General features: G+C 39.9%; 2 protein-coding genes and 1 non-coding gene across 8 annotated transcripts; 1 reads left to right on the forward strand and 2 right to left on the reverse strand.

Annotated features, from left to right (window-relative positions):
* Positions 1 to 855: 855 nt before the first annotated feature.
* On the reverse strand, positions 856 to 927 carry trnap-agg (transfer RNA proline (anticodon AGG)). The gene has a single exon. It is a non-coding gene; the product is annotated as a tRNA-Pro (tRNA).
* Positions 928 to 1,028: 101 nt separating this feature from the next.
* Positions 1,029 to 5,001, reverse strand: usb1 (U6 snRNA biogenesis 1). Its single transcript, XM_077568622.1, has 7 exons — positions 4,642 to 5,001; positions 4,267 to 4,406; positions 2,615 to 2,798; positions 2,317 to 2,370; positions 2,079 to 2,184; positions 1,913 to 1,993; positions 1,029 to 1,826 (listed from the first exon to the last, which is right to left on the reverse strand). The coding sequence occupies exons 1-7, from the start codon at positions 4,821 to 4,823 to the stop codon at positions 1,719 to 1,721; spliced, it is 855 nt and encodes a 284-aa protein (XP_077424748.1). The 5' UTR covers positions 4,824 to 5,001; the 3' UTR covers positions 1,029 to 1,718.
* Positions 5,002 to 5,396: 395 nt separating this feature from the next.
* Positions 5,397 to 18,386, forward strand: znf319b (zinc finger protein 319b). 6 transcript variants are annotated; one of them, XM_077568602.1, is made up of 3 exons: positions 5,397 to 6,112; positions 6,241 to 6,374; positions 6,462 to 18,386. In XM_077568602.1, exons 2-3 carry the CDS (start codon positions 6,370 to 6,372, stop codon positions 8,347 to 8,349), a joined length of 1,893 nt encoding a protein of 630 aa, XP_077424728.1. In that variant the 5' UTR covers positions 5,397 to 6,112; positions 6,241 to 6,369; the 3' UTR covers positions 8,350 to 18,386. The 6 variants fall into 6 exon arrangements, with proteins under 6 accessions (XP_077424728.1, XP_077424727.1, XP_077424731.1 ...); XM_077568601.1 differs by having other exon boundaries at positions 5,397 to 5,748; XM_077568605.1 differs by having other exon boundaries at positions 5,397 to 5,748; positions 6,241 to 6,343.
* The last annotated feature ends 816 nt before the right edge of the window (positions 18,387 to 19,202 follow it).

The raw sequence follows: 19,202 nt of genomic DNA on the forward strand, positions 1-19,202 counted from the left end.
CGCAAACTTTTTAAAAACGACTTTTTGTTTTGGTTTCTCTGGCAAGTCCACACTTCAGAAGACGTGAAAGTGATGATCGTTGCCAATAGGAGATTACTGCTTGTGAGTCTCAAGAAAAAGGCTTATGTAAAAGTTTCACAGAATGGACCCGGCATCTTCTGCCACCCAGAACAACTTGTGTTATTCCTAAATATAGTATTATTCAAAATACCAAAAACCTATTTAAAAAAAACAATACGGGACTGTCAACTTGTTCAACGCGCCGCTAAATGTCGTTAAGTGGGCCCTTTTTCCTTAGATGCAACACTGCCATCTGGTGACCAATGGAATAGAGACGAAGCCATTCTGCCACAAAAAAATACGCATACAGTAACTTTTAATTGTGTTTCAGGTGATAAACCATGGTAAATAATGTGATGTCATATTGTGAGTTGAAAGTACAGTGGACCTCCGTTATTTGCGTATATTTGACGCCCATTGAAATGCATTGGGGGAAAGTTTTGTTGTAGTTTTTAATAAATTAAAATAAACGCTAATAAGCATTAATCTGCCTCAGGCATTCCCGTATTCTCGTAACAAAACTATAAATCCTCCGCCACCAACTCCCCAAATCCTCCCAGTGTGTTTGATGATGACCTTGGCAGTGCTGCCTGACCTCAATGGTTGTTTAGAACTGTAGTAGTTGTGCAGCTGTTTTTCAGGCTGCAAACTAGTAAGTACAACTTACACCTGACTATTTGCCAAAGTTTGATTTAAAATTAAAGCAACAGACCGCAGACGTGCACGAATTAGTTCACTATTGGGTAAGTCAGTCAAATCAAGAAAATAAAATCTTCTCAATTGTAATAAAATTCTGGGCTCGTCCGGGATTTGAACCCGGGACCTCTCGCACCCTAAGCGAGAATCATACCCCTAGACCAACGAGCCGATATCTTGAGGGTAGAATTTTGAGGTTACATACTATAATCAAAACAATGCACGTTCCATTTAAACTTTTAACTACAGTACTGCGGCCCATAGTGGCGTACTCTGCACATTACATGTCGCGCCCAAAATTTGGAAGGCCGCATCATACATGCGCTTACTGGTTCACAAACCGTTCAAACAATATCCGACACTGATACTCCTAGTTTTCGCAAACGTTCTCTCGTGGGTTTATTTATTTGGGATGAAGTGCGGTATGAATAATCTACAATCTAAAAAAGTAGGGCATGTAGCATTTAAATTTCAGTTCCGTCAGTGTCTCGTTTCTTAAAATCTGAAAACAGTATTTGTCCCACCCAAATATAATACCAGTAAATATATTTATCATTTTATTTAAAAATATGTTTTTGTTCATATGTGTGTAACACAATATAGCAACCATTACATCATTTACAGTGAATTCAGTGAAAAACTTGATACAAAAATATATACTTTTAAAAAGGCATCACACTGGCATACATCTGCATTTTGGAGGGAAAATTAGTGTGCCTGGATTATCCTTTGCTGTGAGATGACTCGCCTGACAAAAATGTAACATTTGAATTATCTGATGTATGCAAGTACAGCAATAACTGAGGGAGCCCTTTTGTGCTGTGTGACAACATATTCATACGGCGCTGCGTGTCACTCATAACCTGAGAAGCTCATTGGTCAGGACCATAAAGTGAGGACACCTTGTAAACTCATAAAACTCCATTTGCCAGAATATGCTGTACCATTCAGTACATCCATTTTTAGGCATCCAGAGAGAAGCGGAACGTCTTGTTTCCTGTGCGGCAGCGCAACTCTGCGCAGTCCAACCATAGCTGATATTGTTCTTCCTCATGGTTATCGACCAAATTCTAGGGGGGGAAAAAAGATATAAAAATACACACCAAAAAAAAGCACGTTGTTGGTTAACATGCCGTTGCATTGCCTTTCACCGCACCTGAAGCTCATGAAGGCATTGTCTCAACTGCGCAGTGAAGTCTCCGACACACCAGGCCAGGCTCACATGGAATGACGGATCCTACAAGATACAGGAAACATGAGTGCGTTCTGTCATCTTTTAGCACATACAAAAATGTAAGCGTTAAACTGTGCTTCTCAGTAACCTCATAAAAAGTGTCCAGGTGAAAGTCCGTCAATGTTCTGTCCACCACTCGGACCACATTTAATAAGTGAGCATGCCCAGTTACGACCTCCATCCCTAAGAAGGTCCTGCCCAAGGAAAGACAGAGGCAGGTAGGTTACGCATATCTACTCACACATAAAAGAGTACATCGGTATCTTAGTAAAATTACAGACAGGCCATCAAGCATTAATTTCTGGTCAAAAACATAATGACAGTACCTTGTCTTCTCGGCATTACAATAGACCTTCAGTCTGGATGCTGAGCACACAAACCTGCAAACAGAACACATTAATTATAGTTATTTAATTTTTGTGTGCAAAGTTACCATACTACAGTTTAAATGTCAATGAAGAGTCCGAGTTAGTTACGAGCAGCTGATGATTTTGTTGCATAACATTTCCAATTTCCTCAGCATTTACTATATTATTCAAATTCTCATCCATCATTATTGTTGATTTTTTTTTATAAGAATGTTATTACTGTAATTTACTTGGCCATATTGTGAAATAAGCAAACCTTTTGCAGGGGGCCACGCCTGCTTTGAGGCCCTGTATGAAGGGCTGGATCCAGTGGTGTCTCAGGACTACCGTCTGGGACAGGCTGAGGTGAAATTCCTCCTGCGGGCTCAAAACCACTCCAAAGGCAGCTGCAGTTGACAGAAGTGCCTCCATCAACTCGCCAAATTCCTCTTCAGGTTTGTCTAATGTGACAAGATGACAAACGTTTACATTTTGTTTTTACTTTCATTGTATCAAAAACATAGTGGACTGGTCATCAGTCAACCGCAAGGCACAAAAAAAAAAAAGTGCTGAACTTTACCAGAAGTAAAAACTACAAGGGTGCAACAAGAACTCATAGAGGAAGTCCCAATAGAACCCATAACAACATCCAAAGATTGCTGGCTTCACTGGCCTTAGAAAAAAAGACAAATACAAAAGGCAGCTTGTATGATCTGTGGCTGCTTTGCTACTGCAAGACCTGGACAACTTACTGTGATTATAATGGAACAAATAATTCTGCTGTCTACCTGAAAATCCTGCAGGCAAAAATCTATCTATCAGGTTGTGCCTTCGAACTCATATGTCCTCGGGTTATTGATAGATATTGTAACATTTTTAATACTTCATTTCATATATTAACCATTGTTACACATTATTAACATTTTAATTCTTCAGTATTAACCTTGTCAAAATGGTTTGTGTCCTGTGCAGAGCAAGTGGTGTTGATTTCGGTATAATCTGACCTTAAGCTGGGACATACTATTTAGTCTAAAAAAGTTCCTTCTCAGCGTTTTGTGCGAAAACACATTTAGTCCTTGAGAACAGAATATGTTTTCGAACACGCACTCCTGACTCTGTTTTCGCCATCGCTCATGGAAAAGTACCCAGAGAGTATGTTTTGTCTACAAATGAAAGAGAGGAGGTCTTTTAACTATAAGAAGCCATTGTACACGCGGAAGAGCTACATTTGATGCTCTGAATCCCACCTGTTTAAGTGATGAATTAGAGGCTGTTATCTGTCCAGAGATCTCTGACTGATTAAAAATCATTTTTGCAAAGGTGTATTTTTCTTACATTAAATCTATCTTCATTTTTGGAACACGCAAAGAGGACAAAATAATTTCATTCCTCTTTCATTATGCAGCAGGACAATGACCCCAAAAATACCAATACAATATCTGAATAGCTTAAAAGAACAAAATGGTTTTGGAGTAGCCAAGTCAAAGTCAGGACTTAAATCAAATTGAGATGCTGTGGTATGGCCTTAGACGGACAGCTCATAATCAAAAACCTTCTAAAATGACTAAGTTAAAACAAGGATGCAAAAGATTCATTTCACTTATTGCTTCCTAGGGAAACCAGTTATTAAGTTTAGGATAACCCCGCATCTCCCTTAATGTTGATGAATACAATCATCATCTAGAAACTGTATTTTATTTACTTAGGATGGCATTATGTTATGCCACACTGAAATCAGTTTGATGATCAGAAACTGTTAAATGTGTTAAATATGAAAAAAAAAATCAGAAATAAGAAGTGGAGAAAATACAGAACTGCATAATCAAAAGAAAAAACATCCACACCCACATTCAGACCTATTGAGAACTCAAATTAACGTAATATGCTTTAAGAATGTGTGAAACACTCAATGCAAGTAACAACACTTACATGGAAAATACACATAGGTTGCCCAGTTTCCTCTCTCGTGTTTGAAGGAGCGTATACGACCATCATGCAAAGAGCTGTCCTGGGTCTGTGGCTCCTCATCTTCTGGAAACATAGATAGCAAACAACCAGGGAGTGGCAGCCTGCAGAGAAGACACAACCCAGTTAAACAGGAATTTAATGGCATGAAGAAACCTGTCACCAAAAAAAACAGTTGGTCCCCTCAAACCTGCCTATGCCTGAACTAATCAAAATGACTCAGAAAATACTTAGAACAAAGTTCTTTGTTTAGGTGTTTAATTTCTTTGTGAGCAAATTTAGCAATTGAGCCAGGGCAAATCATTATTTGTCCCACGACTTGTCAAGTGTAAGACGTACCTCGCTGTAGCAGAGGATTTCTCTATTTTGGGCTTCTTCTTTATCGGACAATCACTGCCTTCAACGTCCTGCCGACACTTACGAGAACACGTTTTGTTATCGTCTGGAGTTCCGCCTGGCTCCACACCACCACCATCATCATTTTCCCCATCCGAACTACTGCTGTATTCAACTAACATCATTCGACAACTGCTCTATAGATCCGTATGGATAAAATGATATAACGACGCTCCGGTTTATCAGGAAACCAACATCATTTTCAATGCAATTGAACCGGCTGGGCCACATTTGCTTGCCAAAGACAACGGCTCAAATTGAGGTGCGCTTCCGGTGTAAATAAACTGTTGTGTTCTCAGAATTTGCGTACACTGGAAACAATAACTCGATCAAATCAGTTCCCTTGTAAATGCAGATTAAGAAAAAATGTGTTACTGTACGTTTTAGCAATATGTATATTAAATGTGTTTCCAAATATGTTCCCAACGTGTTTGGACTATTTTTGAACATTCCCCTAACTACATATAAATATGAATGAACACAAAATGTAAAAATATATATATATATAAACAAATACAAAATGGGGATTTAATTAAACGTTGCGGGTTGTGGTATTGTAATACATGCAATTGAATCTACATGTGGAAAAAAGAATAATTATTTTTGATTCACAATTGATACATGACGATCACTATGCACACGCGCACACACATTCTGATCCGTTCTCTTGTGTGCTCCCAGTTCTTTCTCTATTCATGTTCCCGTGTGCGGGAAGCAGACAGAAGCTAGCTAACACGGCGAGCTCTGAAAGAAGCTAACTAGCGACGGCTAACAAAATATCCTGTACACATTTTCCTTAGCGACTGCACGCCCTCTTAACCAGATAATATACACGTTGAATGGTGACATTAATGACTATTTTGGAAAACGCATCTGGATTTCCACACCCTGTTAGTGAGCTACTAGATATTTTTTATTCCATTGCGACGGCCGATGGAGCTACAGCGTTTCAACGAGAGCATCCGAGCGCCGTTTACAGATGAGAAGATGGAGTTTTGTGCTATTTTGAGTAACTAATGCACGCCAAAGTGGCATTTTTTTATGCATTGGGTATGTAATAATAGAAGTTCGTGACGGCGTTTAAGTCAAGCAACCAAAACCCTCTCATCCGGCGTTGGCAGCTTGTGCATCTTGTGTCTCTACAGCTAATGTTGCTAACTTAATCGTGTTTACGCTGCCGTTTTGGGGGAAACTTTTAATGCTGCGATGACAGATCGTTCTTTCGTTTATCGCATTAGGACAATTATTTGCGTTTCAGCAATAAAAAGAGCAAGGCACCGCTACTAAGGTTTTCAATATATGGTACTTCTGTTGTTAGCGCCATTTCTAGTAATGCCACAACGTGCTTGGTAGTAATGAGGCGAGGTTCTAATTAATCAAGAAAGCTCAGAAACCAACATAAGGAACTTGAAAAGTGTGTATGCTAGCTTTTTTTCGAATTTAAGAAATGTGAAGATAAATTAGCAGTGCACCACTGAATTATTTTGTATTTTTGATTCAACCTTCTGTATTTTAATTATTTGTGCCATCGTGTCCACACAGATGCCACACAAACGTGAACGTGCTGGATTTTCTTCCTGTTATCCACAGAGATCGCTGTCCTTCGCTTTACAACACTGTTCTTTCTGCAATCAATCACCTTGAGGTAGTTCTTCAGTGTCTTTGGCAGTCATGGAGTGAGTTTGTTTTTCTATGTTATAATGCAGTGAAACTTTTTTTTTTAAAAGTCACAACTGGCTAACAATTTCTTTTACTCACTGTAGCTGGGCCACTCCTGCTGTCAAACTGAATCCATACACTCGAGCCCGCATGACAGAGGCCTGGCAGCAGCATGGTGTTTCTCAACCTCAGGTGGTCCACACCATCCCTCCCGGAGCTGAAAATTCTCTGGGCTGTACTGTGTATGGAATTGTCCTGCAGCAAGATTCCACATCTCTTCAACAACAGCAGCAGCAGCAGCAGCAGCAGCAGACCCAGCATGGCCAGCACAGTCAGCACAATCAGCAACACAATGGGAATCAGCAGCAGGGAAGTGGGCAGCACAATCAGCAGCACTCTACCCAGACGCAGCAGACCACCTTGCAGGTAGGAACTGAGGGAGGACACAAGTGTGGGGCCTGTGGACATGATATCTCCCACCTAGCCAACCCCCATGAGCACCAGTGCATGGTAGGTCAGGACAGGTCCTTCCAGTGCACCCAGTGCATGAAGATTTTTCACCAGGCCACTGATTTATTAGAGCACCAGTGTGTTCAAGTGGAACAGAAGCCCTTTGTATGTGGCCTGTGCAAGATGGGCTTCTCCTTGCTGACATCTCTGGCTCACCATCACTCATCCCACAACAGCAGCAATCCGATGAAGTGTTCAATATGTGAAAAGACGTACCGGCCTGGTTCCTCCGGCAGCATGACCTCAAACTCCTCAGCAAACAATGGCCAGCAACCCAGCAGTCTGAGGTCGTCAACTAGTAGTAGCTCATCCATTCTGCCCTTCCCGTCAGCCCGTGACCGCCCATACAAATGTTCCGTTTGCCAGAAGGGTTTCAAACACTTGTCAGAACTCACCCGCCACGATAGAGTACATACAGGAGAGAAGCCCTTTAAATGTGACACGTGTGACAAGGCTTTCAGCCAATCGTCACACCTTCAGCACCACCAGCGAACACACAGCAATGAACGTCCTTTCAAGTGTGCCGTTTGTGAGAAGAGCTTCAAGCACCGTTCTCACCTGGTGCGCCATATGTACGTGCATTCTGGGGAGCATTTATTCAAATGCAACTTATGTGAGTTGCACTTCAAAGAGTCATCAGAGCTCCTTCACCACCCCTGCCACCCGCAAGGCTCTCGCCCCTTCCGCTGCGCAACTTGCGGAAAGGGCTTCAAGCGACCGTCAGATCTCCGCCAGCACGAGCGTACGCACTCAGAGGAGCGCCCGTTCCATTGCGATGAGTGTCAGATGAGCTTCAAACAGCAGTACGCCCTGGTGCGCCACCGACGCACACACAAAGACCCAAGCGACCGGCCGTTCAAATGCAATCTGTGCGACATGGGCTTCATGCAGCCCTCGCACCTCCTCTACCACCAGCACGTGCACGGCATGGACAACCTGTTCAAGTGCGGCTCGTGCCAGAAGGAGTTCAGCCAGTCGGGAGAGCTGCTTAGGCACAAGTGCGGCGAGTCGCCCAACACAGTGCCTGACAAGCCATACAAGTGCAACGTCTGTGGCAAGGGCTACAAAAAGAGTTCCACGTTGCAGCGCCATCAAAACTCTCACTGCCAAGAAAAGCCCCTGAAGTGTTCCCTTTGTGACCGCCGCTTCCTCTCTTCATCCGAATTTGTGCAGCATCGCTGCGACCCCTCCCGGGAAAAGCCACTCAAGTGTCCTGACTGTGAGAAGCGCTTCAAATACTCATCAGACCTCAACAGACACCTGCGCGTGCACACGGGGGAGAAGCCGTACAAGTGTGAGCATTGCAACAAGTTATTCAAACAACGCGAGCACATGATCAAGCACCAGAGCACACACTCGAGAGAAGGACAGTTTAAGTGTGTTTGGTGTGGCGAGCGTTTCAGTGACTTGGGCTCTTTGCAGGATCACACAGTGCAGCACACAGCTGATGGAGGGGACTACCCTGTGTCCCAGTGCATGTAACTGAATCCTTGAGTGGAATCTGTGAACTTGTTGTCTCCTACAAGCATGTTTCTACCAAGCACCACAGTTCGGATTTAGTAAGGTACACCTTTTTGTTTGTTTGTTTTTTTTGCGTTTTACTGAACATTTTTGCGTTTTACCAAACATTGTTCAGGGTACCAAAATTGTCATCTATGATCCACTTTCTGGCACTCTTGGATGGGATAACAACTTAAGTGGTGGTATGTTACCTAAAAAGTGGAGCTAGACACACATGGGAAGCAAGTACAAAGCTCAGGTTTTCCCAAGGTGTCAAGGTTTGTTATGATCAGATAAGACCTGTTTATGGTGGCCGTGAGCAAAAATATTGCGGTATCAGGCTATTACTATTACAGCTCTGGAATGCCCCTTTTTTTAAAGAAGAAAAGAAATAGATATTTGGGTAAATAAAATTTTTTAAAAAATCCCATGGAACATAATCTACATTATCTTTCAACAAAATATAATATATTCGGTACACTGAAAAACATGTATCATGTTAAGTTTAAAAAAAATAATGTTAACATTCTAATGTTTTAATTATTCTTAGTAAGTCACAGTGTCCCAACACTGGTGAGCTATTTTAAGAACAGCTCCATTGGCTACTCATGTTGTCCTTGGGGCTAACTAGTACCCACTGGCAAGAGCACAAAGGTAACCGTGTTTGCGGTGTCTTTTTAATCTTATTCCCTCCCTCCTCTGTGTGAAACTGCCCTGTCCTCGCTGCTTGCCGAGAAGGGAGGGGGACCCAAATTTTGCAAGCAGCCAATCGTATTGTCCCCTCAGCTCATTCCCGGTGACAGACAGTATTAGTGGTTAACCATCAAACCAGTAATCAGCCAATTCCTAGTTTCCACAGGAGGGTGATAGTTTCATCTGCTATGTAAATTTTGGAGTATCACAGGATACCCACCAGACATTGCAACGCACCAAGTCATTAACATTGAAAGTAACCATAGATTTTAAATTCCCTTCTTTCCTGGTACAGTTACTATTTTCGAAAATTCAACTTTTATTATTATTATTATTATTTTTTTTTTTTATAGTTCACTGTAACACAGAAGAATGCATACAGTTTGCTTTTGACTGATTAACTGACTGAAGTGTGTCAAGCTCCACCTTTCATAAGCATACCACTACGACTGATACCACAAAGAATTTTTGTACAAAATTTGCCTAAATCTCAAATTTCAGATTTGGAAGCTTGCATTCCATAATACCCTCTGACTCTTATATTGGAGTGTAACAAATAAGCCACTCCATCCCCTGAGCTACGAAGTGCTTCTCAAAAGTATTGAATTTGCCCTTCGGGGATTACAGCTGTCATTTGCAGATTCCTTCATTTTCAGCAGCTCAAATGTGTTGACATTGGTGTAAATGGTTGTAAAACCAATATAACGACCATCAGTTGTTAATACCTGCCGCCAAAGACTGCCTGAAGTTTGGAGCCCGTAGATGTCAGCAAATTCTGATTGTGCTTCTTCACTTGCTTAATTGTGGGTCTTGACCTTCACTTTTGGTCTTCAAAAAGGTCTTAACAAGTTTGGCAGCTGTCAAGTCGTTTAAGTTACACACGAATCAAAATTCCTTTTCCGTCGTTCTAATAGGCAGTGTGTATGAACATGAAAAGTGCAAAATATCAATGGCATCTGATTCCCTGAAAAAAGTCTGACGCCAATTGGAGATTTTTGTCCCATCCACGTCATCACTGTGACATGTTGCGTGCGTTCACATGGCTAAAAAAAAATGCTATGGCGTCGTCAAGTATTGCCATAATTTAGAAGGTACCCCTAAACATCTCAGGTTTCAAATTCATTTCAAGAAAGAAAACAAAAAAGGCATTCCTTGCAAAAGTGACTGACAAATGTGGTGTGAACTGTCCAGCGGCGTGCACCCGGTCCATTACCGTGAAACCCGTGATGGATTCTCACCAAAATGTGGACATACGCAGTAGGCATGTGCTAATCATGGTCTAAAAATATTAGAATGGAACTTGCAATATTTTTTTATACTATTCGCGTCATACCATGACAACGGTTCTCTTAGTTGTCTCGTAAACAAAACATTACATCACTTAATGTCCAAAAAATGTGGCCTATTGTCACCGGAATTTATGTGTATGGGGGACCGATGATTGATGTCAACACTTTTTACAGCTTTATACAGGGATGTGATTTTTCCGCTAATTCGCGGAATTCCGCTTTTTTTTAGCCCCCCCCCCCCCCCCAATTTTTATTTTTTTTTTTTGTAGTTCATTGTGTATGCACATGACTCCGACAGATAACATCTTCTGCTATAACAAAGACATTTGTGGTATGCTCTAATATGAGTTACTTTTCATTTGGTCATGATACAATTATTTGTTCATGAAATTTGAACTCTTCAACATTATTTATGTGTTAACTTAGTAATCACATTAGTTAGATATGATGATATTCTCAGTGATAGTTTTTAAAAGCAAAGGCAGTCCAATGTTTTTGAATGTGACTGATTTTGAGTTGACTAAAACTGCCATTTTATATGGGATAGTTCAATATACATTGAAAATTTATGCTGTTGTTTTGTCTATTTCTTTGTCATGTGAGTGCATTGAAAGTACTTAAAAACACAGAAAACCCATGAGCCCTGGACCTAGCTGGGTGCCAGCGGCCCCCAGACCCCCGGCTAAATTTTCAGATAATTTCACTTTGGTCAAATCACATCCCTGTTTATATAATTCTTGGAATCAATACAGCATATATCAACAAAATGTGTACCGGATCAAAGACCAAAATATCAGGTATATATTTTGTATTTATGTAAATTTCATATTTTGTGTTAGTGCAGAGACATAAGCAGGCCTGGGTTGCGTAATCTGTCTGGCAAATTCCTGAGAGCATACAACTGTACCATCAGCGTTTCTAACATATAACAAAATATTATATGTAGTACTGGCTGCCTATATTTATTATTGAGGAGGTCATCAGGTCACGGTTTAACACTAAAAGTAGCAAAACATGAAGACACACAATAATACTGTAACTATACTACACCCTGTCTGTACAAAAAGAGCGCTTTAAAGAGGCATATCACAATAATAAGTGTTAATAATTAACGGCAACAAAGCATGATGGGAAAGCGTTCGCCGATTACTGTTGCTGTCTTCAAGTTAGAACCAGAAGTGGTGAGTTTGGTAAATGTGCCTTGTTAAGACTTATACCATTTAATGTACACTTTGCCTATTGGTTCTTTTTTTTTTTGTCCTTTTCTCCATTTTTTGTTTGCATACTTATTCAAATAAACACTGATCGTGATCTTGTAAGGGTATTCAATTGTAAATTTGATTTTGGATCAAATTCAACATGAATGTCGCTAGAGGGAGTGTTAATCTATTTTACATTGATACATTAATAAATGTAAAATTGTGTACGGTCATGAAAACATGAACCAAAGTGAGCCAGTCTGAGCCCTGAAATCCAGGGCTGAAAATGAGTCCCAGTCTGGCCCTGAACACAATAGTGTGTGAACTGTGACATGTTGCCCCACTCTCGGGTAAGTTGTCTTACTATATGGGGTAAGATGTCACACTGGATTGATTTTACGACTAATAAAACAAGGACAAAATTACTGTTCTCCTGTTTTGTTTTACTTGAAAGTGAAAATTGAAGTCAGCCAAAGAAAAGGTGTCCAAAATGGCAGCATACAGGTTGTCATTTTGATATTTAATCATAAATCCTTTTTTTTTTTTTCAGGGAATCAGATGCCATTGATATTTGCATTTTTAATGTTCATATACACTGCCTAATAGAACGAAGGAAAATACATTTTTAAATTGTGTGTTCCTTTAGGATTGGCACCTGCCACCTTGGGGATCTCGTTTCCAGATCATCCCCGAACACACACTGGCCCCAGTCGCTGGCCCCAGTCGCTGGCCCCAGTCGCTGGCCCCAGTCGCTGGCCCCAGTCGCTGGCCCCAGTCGCTGGCCCCAGTCGCTGGCCCCAGTCGCTGGCCCCAGTCGCTGGCCCCAGTCGCTGGCCCCAGTCGCTGGCCCCAGTCGCTGGCCCCAGTCGCTGGCCCCAGTCGCTGGCCCCAGTCGCTGGCCCCAGCCGCTGGCCCCAGCCGCTGGCCCCAGCCGCTGGCCCCAGTCGCTGGCCCCAGTCACTGGCCCCAGTGGGTCCCACGAACAATGTGTGGTCAAATTTGGTATACAGTACATGACAAAAAAAAGATGATTTCACCACCTCCCCCAGTTCATCTATTGGGAAGTTGAGAAACAATTATCTAATGTTATAAATTTTGTGAAATGTCTTCAAGTCCTTGAGTCTTTCATTGAAGTACCTTTTGGCATATTCTCTGAAGATTCACAACTTTATGACCACACCACTCTCTTGTGGTTGTTTGGCGTAAAGGCAAAATCATGAAAATCTTTGACTGTCCCAAATCCTTCTGGACCTAATTTTAGGTTGATCCAGAAAGTAGCCGCTTACCCCAGCCAGAAAGGGGTTATAATTAAGCACTTAATATGTTTAAAAAAAGAAAGAAAAGATTTTGTTTTCCCTTTTTGTGCTTATTATTTTCCTTTTCTTTTCCTTTTTTAGAATCTACTAATATACACTGGCAGCCAGATTTTGCACTGGTTAAAGACATCTAACGATTCTTTTGCTTTTCATCGCCACCACAAAATGTTCAGCTTGACAAGCAATTTTGCATAATAACTCTGGTGTTGAAGTGGCTTTACGTTCCTCACAAAGCTGAAACGCAAAAGATGACTCATCGTTTTCTAATAGCTCCTGTAGATGGACTAGTGTGAAGATTTTAGTGGTTGAGGGTGTTTCTCCTGTAGGGAAATAGGTCTGTATGTATGATTTCTTTCCTAAATACCAAACTAAGACAGATCCTTGAAATTGAAAATGATAAAGTACCAGTATTCAGTCTATTAAAGCTTCCTTGAGAGGTCAGTGCTGTACATATGGATGTATGTGACTTGAGTGTACCTGTCAAAATGTGTCCAGAAAATGTATTTAAAGACATTTCTTTTGTATTATTGCTACTTTTTAACCATGTTAAATATTTTAACAAATGTTTGTTGCTGTCTGTGTAGTCCAATTAGTCAGGGGTGCCACTGGGGATTTGGGACCCTATGGGGGGGGGGGTGGCTTTGGACCCTACCCCTTTAATGGAGAAAACTGAAAATACAATACTATTAATTAACCAGGGCCGCTGTCAGTCATTGGTCAGTCATCAGTTTAAGCCTAATACCCTCTTAAATGTAGTGATTGTATCAGTACGTTAAAGGCTATCTTTTGATAACTGAGTGTGTGTGGATGTAGGCTGTATTTAGTTGAACAAGGAAATACATACTGTCATTTGCAACATATCAATAGACCTGTTCTTAGTCTTGATCTGTCCTACAGGGCTTTATATTCGTGCCCAGCGCAAGTCTGGCACATAGGGTGGTCTAACTGTGCGAATGGGAAGACTCCACCAAGCTTTGGTATTTTCGCTTGGCACGCGTGTCCGTGTGTGAACCAGCCCTCAGAATAAAGATTATAAATATAATGCCTTAAATGAAGTGATTTCTACAATGATTCAGAGGGTCCGATTCTAAATGAAATATATTCACCGGAGGTCTGAAGAGCTCAAAATGTGCCTGCACCTCGATCACGTTCACCAAAATCGCGTTACACTCCGCGCTCCTCGAAAGTTTAGTCTACTTTCAGCCACCAAATTATCAGGTGCACTGTGGGGGCTTGTCAAGGGAAATAATGTCAGTCTGCCAAATTCCCAAACACACTGAATGAGGCTTGCGCCGGCATGAAAATCCAGATGTGCCCGTTTTTAACATTCCAGGCTTTTGTGCTATCTACGAATGTAGAGCCTAGAGGTTGAACCTGCAACAAAACACAGCTATTCTCCGATAAACATTTCCTTTTAGATTTTATGGTAAAAGTTCTGTTGAGCCTGGTGCTATGTCCAGGTAATGCCTAACTCTTTGACTGCCAGACGTTTTCAGAAAAGGGATGCCGTGGGTGCCAGCCGATTTAAGCATTTTGACTGATCTTTCAAGGTCCACAGAAAATTATGTGTTTGGACTATGGAAACACACATACTACCAAATGAAAGATTGGACTCTCATCTTTCATCAGAAAAAAAAAAGTTTGTTTCTACCTTATTCCGTTTTTCAGTAATCAACAATAGAAAATGGTTAGTTTCACCTTTGTTTTGAAACAAACGTCTTTTAACGTCTTTGGCACTCCTCTGTAGGATTTTACTAAACGTTATTTAACGTTTTTGGCAGTCAAAGAGTTTTAAGGTTTTTCTCTGCCACAAATTTCCCCAGATTTGTAGTTTGAGTATAGTATTAAATGTATTTTCATTTGGACTTATTTTCAGTTTAAACCTCAAAGTGGGCTCCTCTGTCCCTTTAACTGTGACAAATGCTGATTTTATGGTTTATTTTTTATTAATAATCATTCAATTTATTATTTTTTTTCCAGAAAAAAAATAAATAAAAAAATAATCATTCAATTTAGATGTACAGTATATCTTAAGAAAGAGAGATGTTGGTGTTGACTGATGTGGCTTCCAAAATATCTCACGTGGAGATTGCCATCCCTCTTATTCGTTTTGTTTAAATGACCAAATTGAACAGAGAAGGGTAGTCATTTGAAGTTGGGAAATAATAATAAACATGGCAATGCATTAAAGATGGTCGGTCAGTTAGTCTTCATACTTTTTCATGCCAGACATTATACTCAAGTAGTGTACAGTGCTTAGAAGTACTGAATTGTGTCGAATATGCACACGCATCCATCTCGTCTCTGAACCGCTTATCCTCACAAGGGTTGCGGGTGTGTTGGAGCCTATCCCAGCTGTGTTCGGGCAGTTCAATATATCAGTAGAAAAATCCTTTTGTCGGACATGGCAAACTATAATGCACTATAACAACCTTGGAAATAAGTCATATCAATTTAAAGAAAAATCTTCAGCAGTAAACTAAGCTAATATCAGAGAAAGGTTAAACTCACTACACAGATCGGGTTCAAGACAGCACAATGGGCTCTTTGCACAAATCCACTGCTTCATTTCCTGTATTTCATGAGTGGACACGCTGATTAATCCAGGTGTGCCTGACCTCATTAGCGACGACGACAATGGCCAGACACACCTGGATTAATCAGTTTGTCCAATCATGAAAAACAGGAAACAGTGGTGTTAAAGTTCAGGAAGTAGTCGAGCTGTGCAAAGAGCCCAGACAATCTGACAAAGGACAAGCCTTGGCGGAGGCTTCTTTTTTTTCTTAACACAGGGAATGGGACACGGGTGGAGACATCTAAAACTGGGAAATTCTTAAAAGCATACATGACAACTTGAAAGACAAAGAAAATGTATCATAAACGACGAGACATGACACATGAATACAAAAGTGTTAATGGAAGAAAAACCCATGGAATAACAGAATAACTTGAATCTGCCCAAAATAATAATAAATCTTACAGTTAGTCAGCCCATTAAAGGGTGAAATTGACCAGAAGAGAAAGTTATTTCAGGAGAATAGGGAGAAAATTAACATGTAAGGTTAAAAAGAACCATCTCCAAGCAGTTTGAAGGTTCCTATGACAACGGGTGCATATATTATTCAGTAATGTAAGATTCACTGGACTGTAGCCAACCTTCTGGGTGTGGACCCCAAATTCACCATCAATTTTTTAAAAATTATTATTACCGTACATAAAAGACAACTTTTTTTATGAAGAAATAACAGGTTGGTTGGATTGGCCTTCATTATTGTTATTATTATTATTAGTCTATCAGTCCTTTGTGTCTTCGTTGGCATCCTGATGGTGCTGGGGTCACTCTCTGGCCTAACGCCGCTTGCCTTCCCAAAGTTCTGCCTGGCTCACAGTTTGAGACTCAGTGAACCGTAGTTGAAGTTACCTACGTAACTTTTGGTTTCAGTCTCACCAAAGATGAGATCATGGACAAAAAAGCAATGATGTCATGTCATCATCACTTCAAAGCACTATTGTCTAATCATGTCATCATATTTTGCGTGTAACTAGGGATTTGATGTGATGCATGTATCTGCTTGTTTTTTTTCTTTTCAACTCAGTAACAACATTCATTGTTCACAACAATTTCTGAGGCAAATCAAAACTTTGCGTTGTATTATACTGCGCCGCAACTAGAGTAAGCATTGGGGGGGTGCCAAAAAATCGATTTTCATTTTGTACAATTCAGAATAGATTTTTAAATGTCCCAAAATCTATTTTATTTAAATTATTTTATACTGTCTTGCCTTTGTTTGTGTGTGCCTTTATTGGGAGTGCTGTTCATGTTGTACCCGGTTTGGCCACTGAGGGGCAGTGTGGTTCCACGCGGTCTAATACACTGTTAAGTTGTAGCCACAGAGAGTAGAAGGAAAAAGTCACGATCAAGTTATTCCAATAAAAGTTTTTTTTCAGAGTGGAGCCGTTCTTTTGAGTGATAATAGTGCCGCGAGTAGCGCGCTAATTAGCATTAGCGATTCAGACGGGAGTAGATCATTACAATTCCTTGCATATCTATAGATTGGAGCCTACAACATGTCCACCGGGAGTTTGATTGTTTGATGACAATCCACCTTGGATGGTTGTGTCGTGCTGCTACCCTGTAAAGCTATCAGCTTAGCACGTAGCTGTGATTCCGCAAAAACGTTAGTGTAGCTATCCAATGAGTGAAATCTTGTCTGATATGCTTTAATGGTAACTAAGTGGAAAGTGTTGGGAAAATTACCATGAATAAAAGAAGAGTATAGGCAGCTTCATTAAGCATGAATAGTGAAAAACAGGATAAACACAACGTTGTTGAGACTTTCATCTTGTCTCAATGCATAATAATCATCAGCAATCATTAATCAGTTTATTTCTTTACATTCTCTTTTATCCACTATATATGGAACATCACTGACAGGTTAGCAAACTTCTGTCTATGGTGCAATAACTCGCTTAAATATGGGTTGTTGACACGTTTGTTTGAACCCAAACTTGCTAAAATGTTATTTTATTTTTATTTATCTTCGGACAAGAGTACATGCAAAGTATATCATTTATTTATTTGATATATATATATATATATATATATATATATATATATATATGTTGCCACTAGGGGTGTTAGAAAAAATCGATTCGGCAATATATCACGATATTACAGCGCGCAATTCTCGAATCGATTTGATATGCGGCCGAACCGATTTTTAAAAATCTATTTTTTATGAGAATATTCAACAAAACGCCTTAGGATTCACACATTAAGCATGGAAGAATGTTATATTAATGGAACATTAAGCCTTAATATTGTATTTTAGTGCTGTTCAAACATAAAAAAGACTGCAACCTGAATTTTCAGATAAATAAATACATTTTCATACAAATCCTCAGAGTGTACACGTCCAAGTTTACTGATGAGTATTTTCTAAATTTGAGTTAAAAAAAATCGCAATAATCAATTTATAGATTTGTGGGGGGGTTAATCGGTATCGAATCGAATCATGACCTATGAATCGTGATACGAATGGAATCGCCAGGTACTAGGCAATTCACACCCCTAGTTGCCAACATTAAATGGCACTCAACGAGCCTCACTCATAATTGCACATTTTGAGTGGCGGCGGACCTGTGTTTCACTGATTTTGCATTTTTCATCTTATCTCTATAAACTACTAAAAAGTGTTCTAGTTTTAATTACAACTTAGAAATTTTGCATATAAGATAAAGAACACCTTTGTGGTTGACAATGTTTCAAATCCAATTGAACACATTCATGACATATTTTTCTAAGCTTCTGCCAAACCTGAGGTAAATTGGTTGACGTACAGACACATTTTTGGGGCTTACTGTTTGCCAGGTCCCTTGTGTTGTTACTCTGACCTGCCATAATGGCTCAAATTTTCTGTCGCTTCCAACACTAATTTCATGAATTGTATCAACCGCGCACCCTAACTGTGATATATTTGTTTCTTCCAATATTTATTAAAAACTAATTGACTATTTGTTCATTCTTGGCTCTTTTTTTTTCATACATGGCACCTATTATAAAAATGATGCACAGTACACCGATAATAGTCATAATTTTTGCCTTATTTGAAGTATTTCACTGTACATACCTTGTGTGTTATTTTTATTTTAAATTTTAAATGTAATAGTCATTGCTGGTAGTGTTTTCAAATTATGTTGATTTTTTTATTATGCTGAGATTTACTTTCTGTTTCACACAGGGACTGGAATTACTTAATTAGCTAATTGATTAGAAATAACCTCATTGTTATATCTTGTCTGTTTCTTCTTTTTTTACCAGGCTTTTATTTTAAAAATTGGATACAAATTAACATAGTTATGGAAGTTTGAAACTGATTCTACAAAAAGGGTCACAACTAAAATGTTGACCCCAAGTGACTTATGACAAAATTGGTGAATTTTCACTGCCAAAGCTGCTGTTAAAGAGTCCCAACTTTCTAAATGTTTGTCAAAGGGAAAATATACTTATACCACTTTAATCATCTTTAAAAGAACTGTCTGCTAATGTCTGACAATGCTGAATTTTACACACATACCTACAATTATGGTGTCATACAATACATTGCTTTTTATGCATTAAAAGTTAAACCACATTATTTGAAAAAAAAAAAGAGGTTTTGGGAGACTGGCATGGCTTAATGGTATTTCACTATTCATTTCATTTCATTTTAATTGGGGAACTTGATCACGGGTCGAATTCAACTCGTAAGTCGAGGCAGCGCAGCACTTTTAGTCCTCATTGGGAGACTTCGCTGAGATCAGTAGTAGACTCATTTACGCTCCTCGTCACATAGGGT

Source organism: Vanacampus margaritifer, chromosome 6 (genome assembly GCF_051991255.1).
Source record: "Vanacampus margaritifer isolate UIUO_Vmar chromosome 6, RoL_Vmar_1.0, whole genome shotgun sequence".
Classification (NCBI taxonomy): Eukaryota; Metazoa; Chordata; class Actinopteri; order Syngnathiformes; family Syngnathidae; genus Vanacampus; species Vanacampus margaritifer.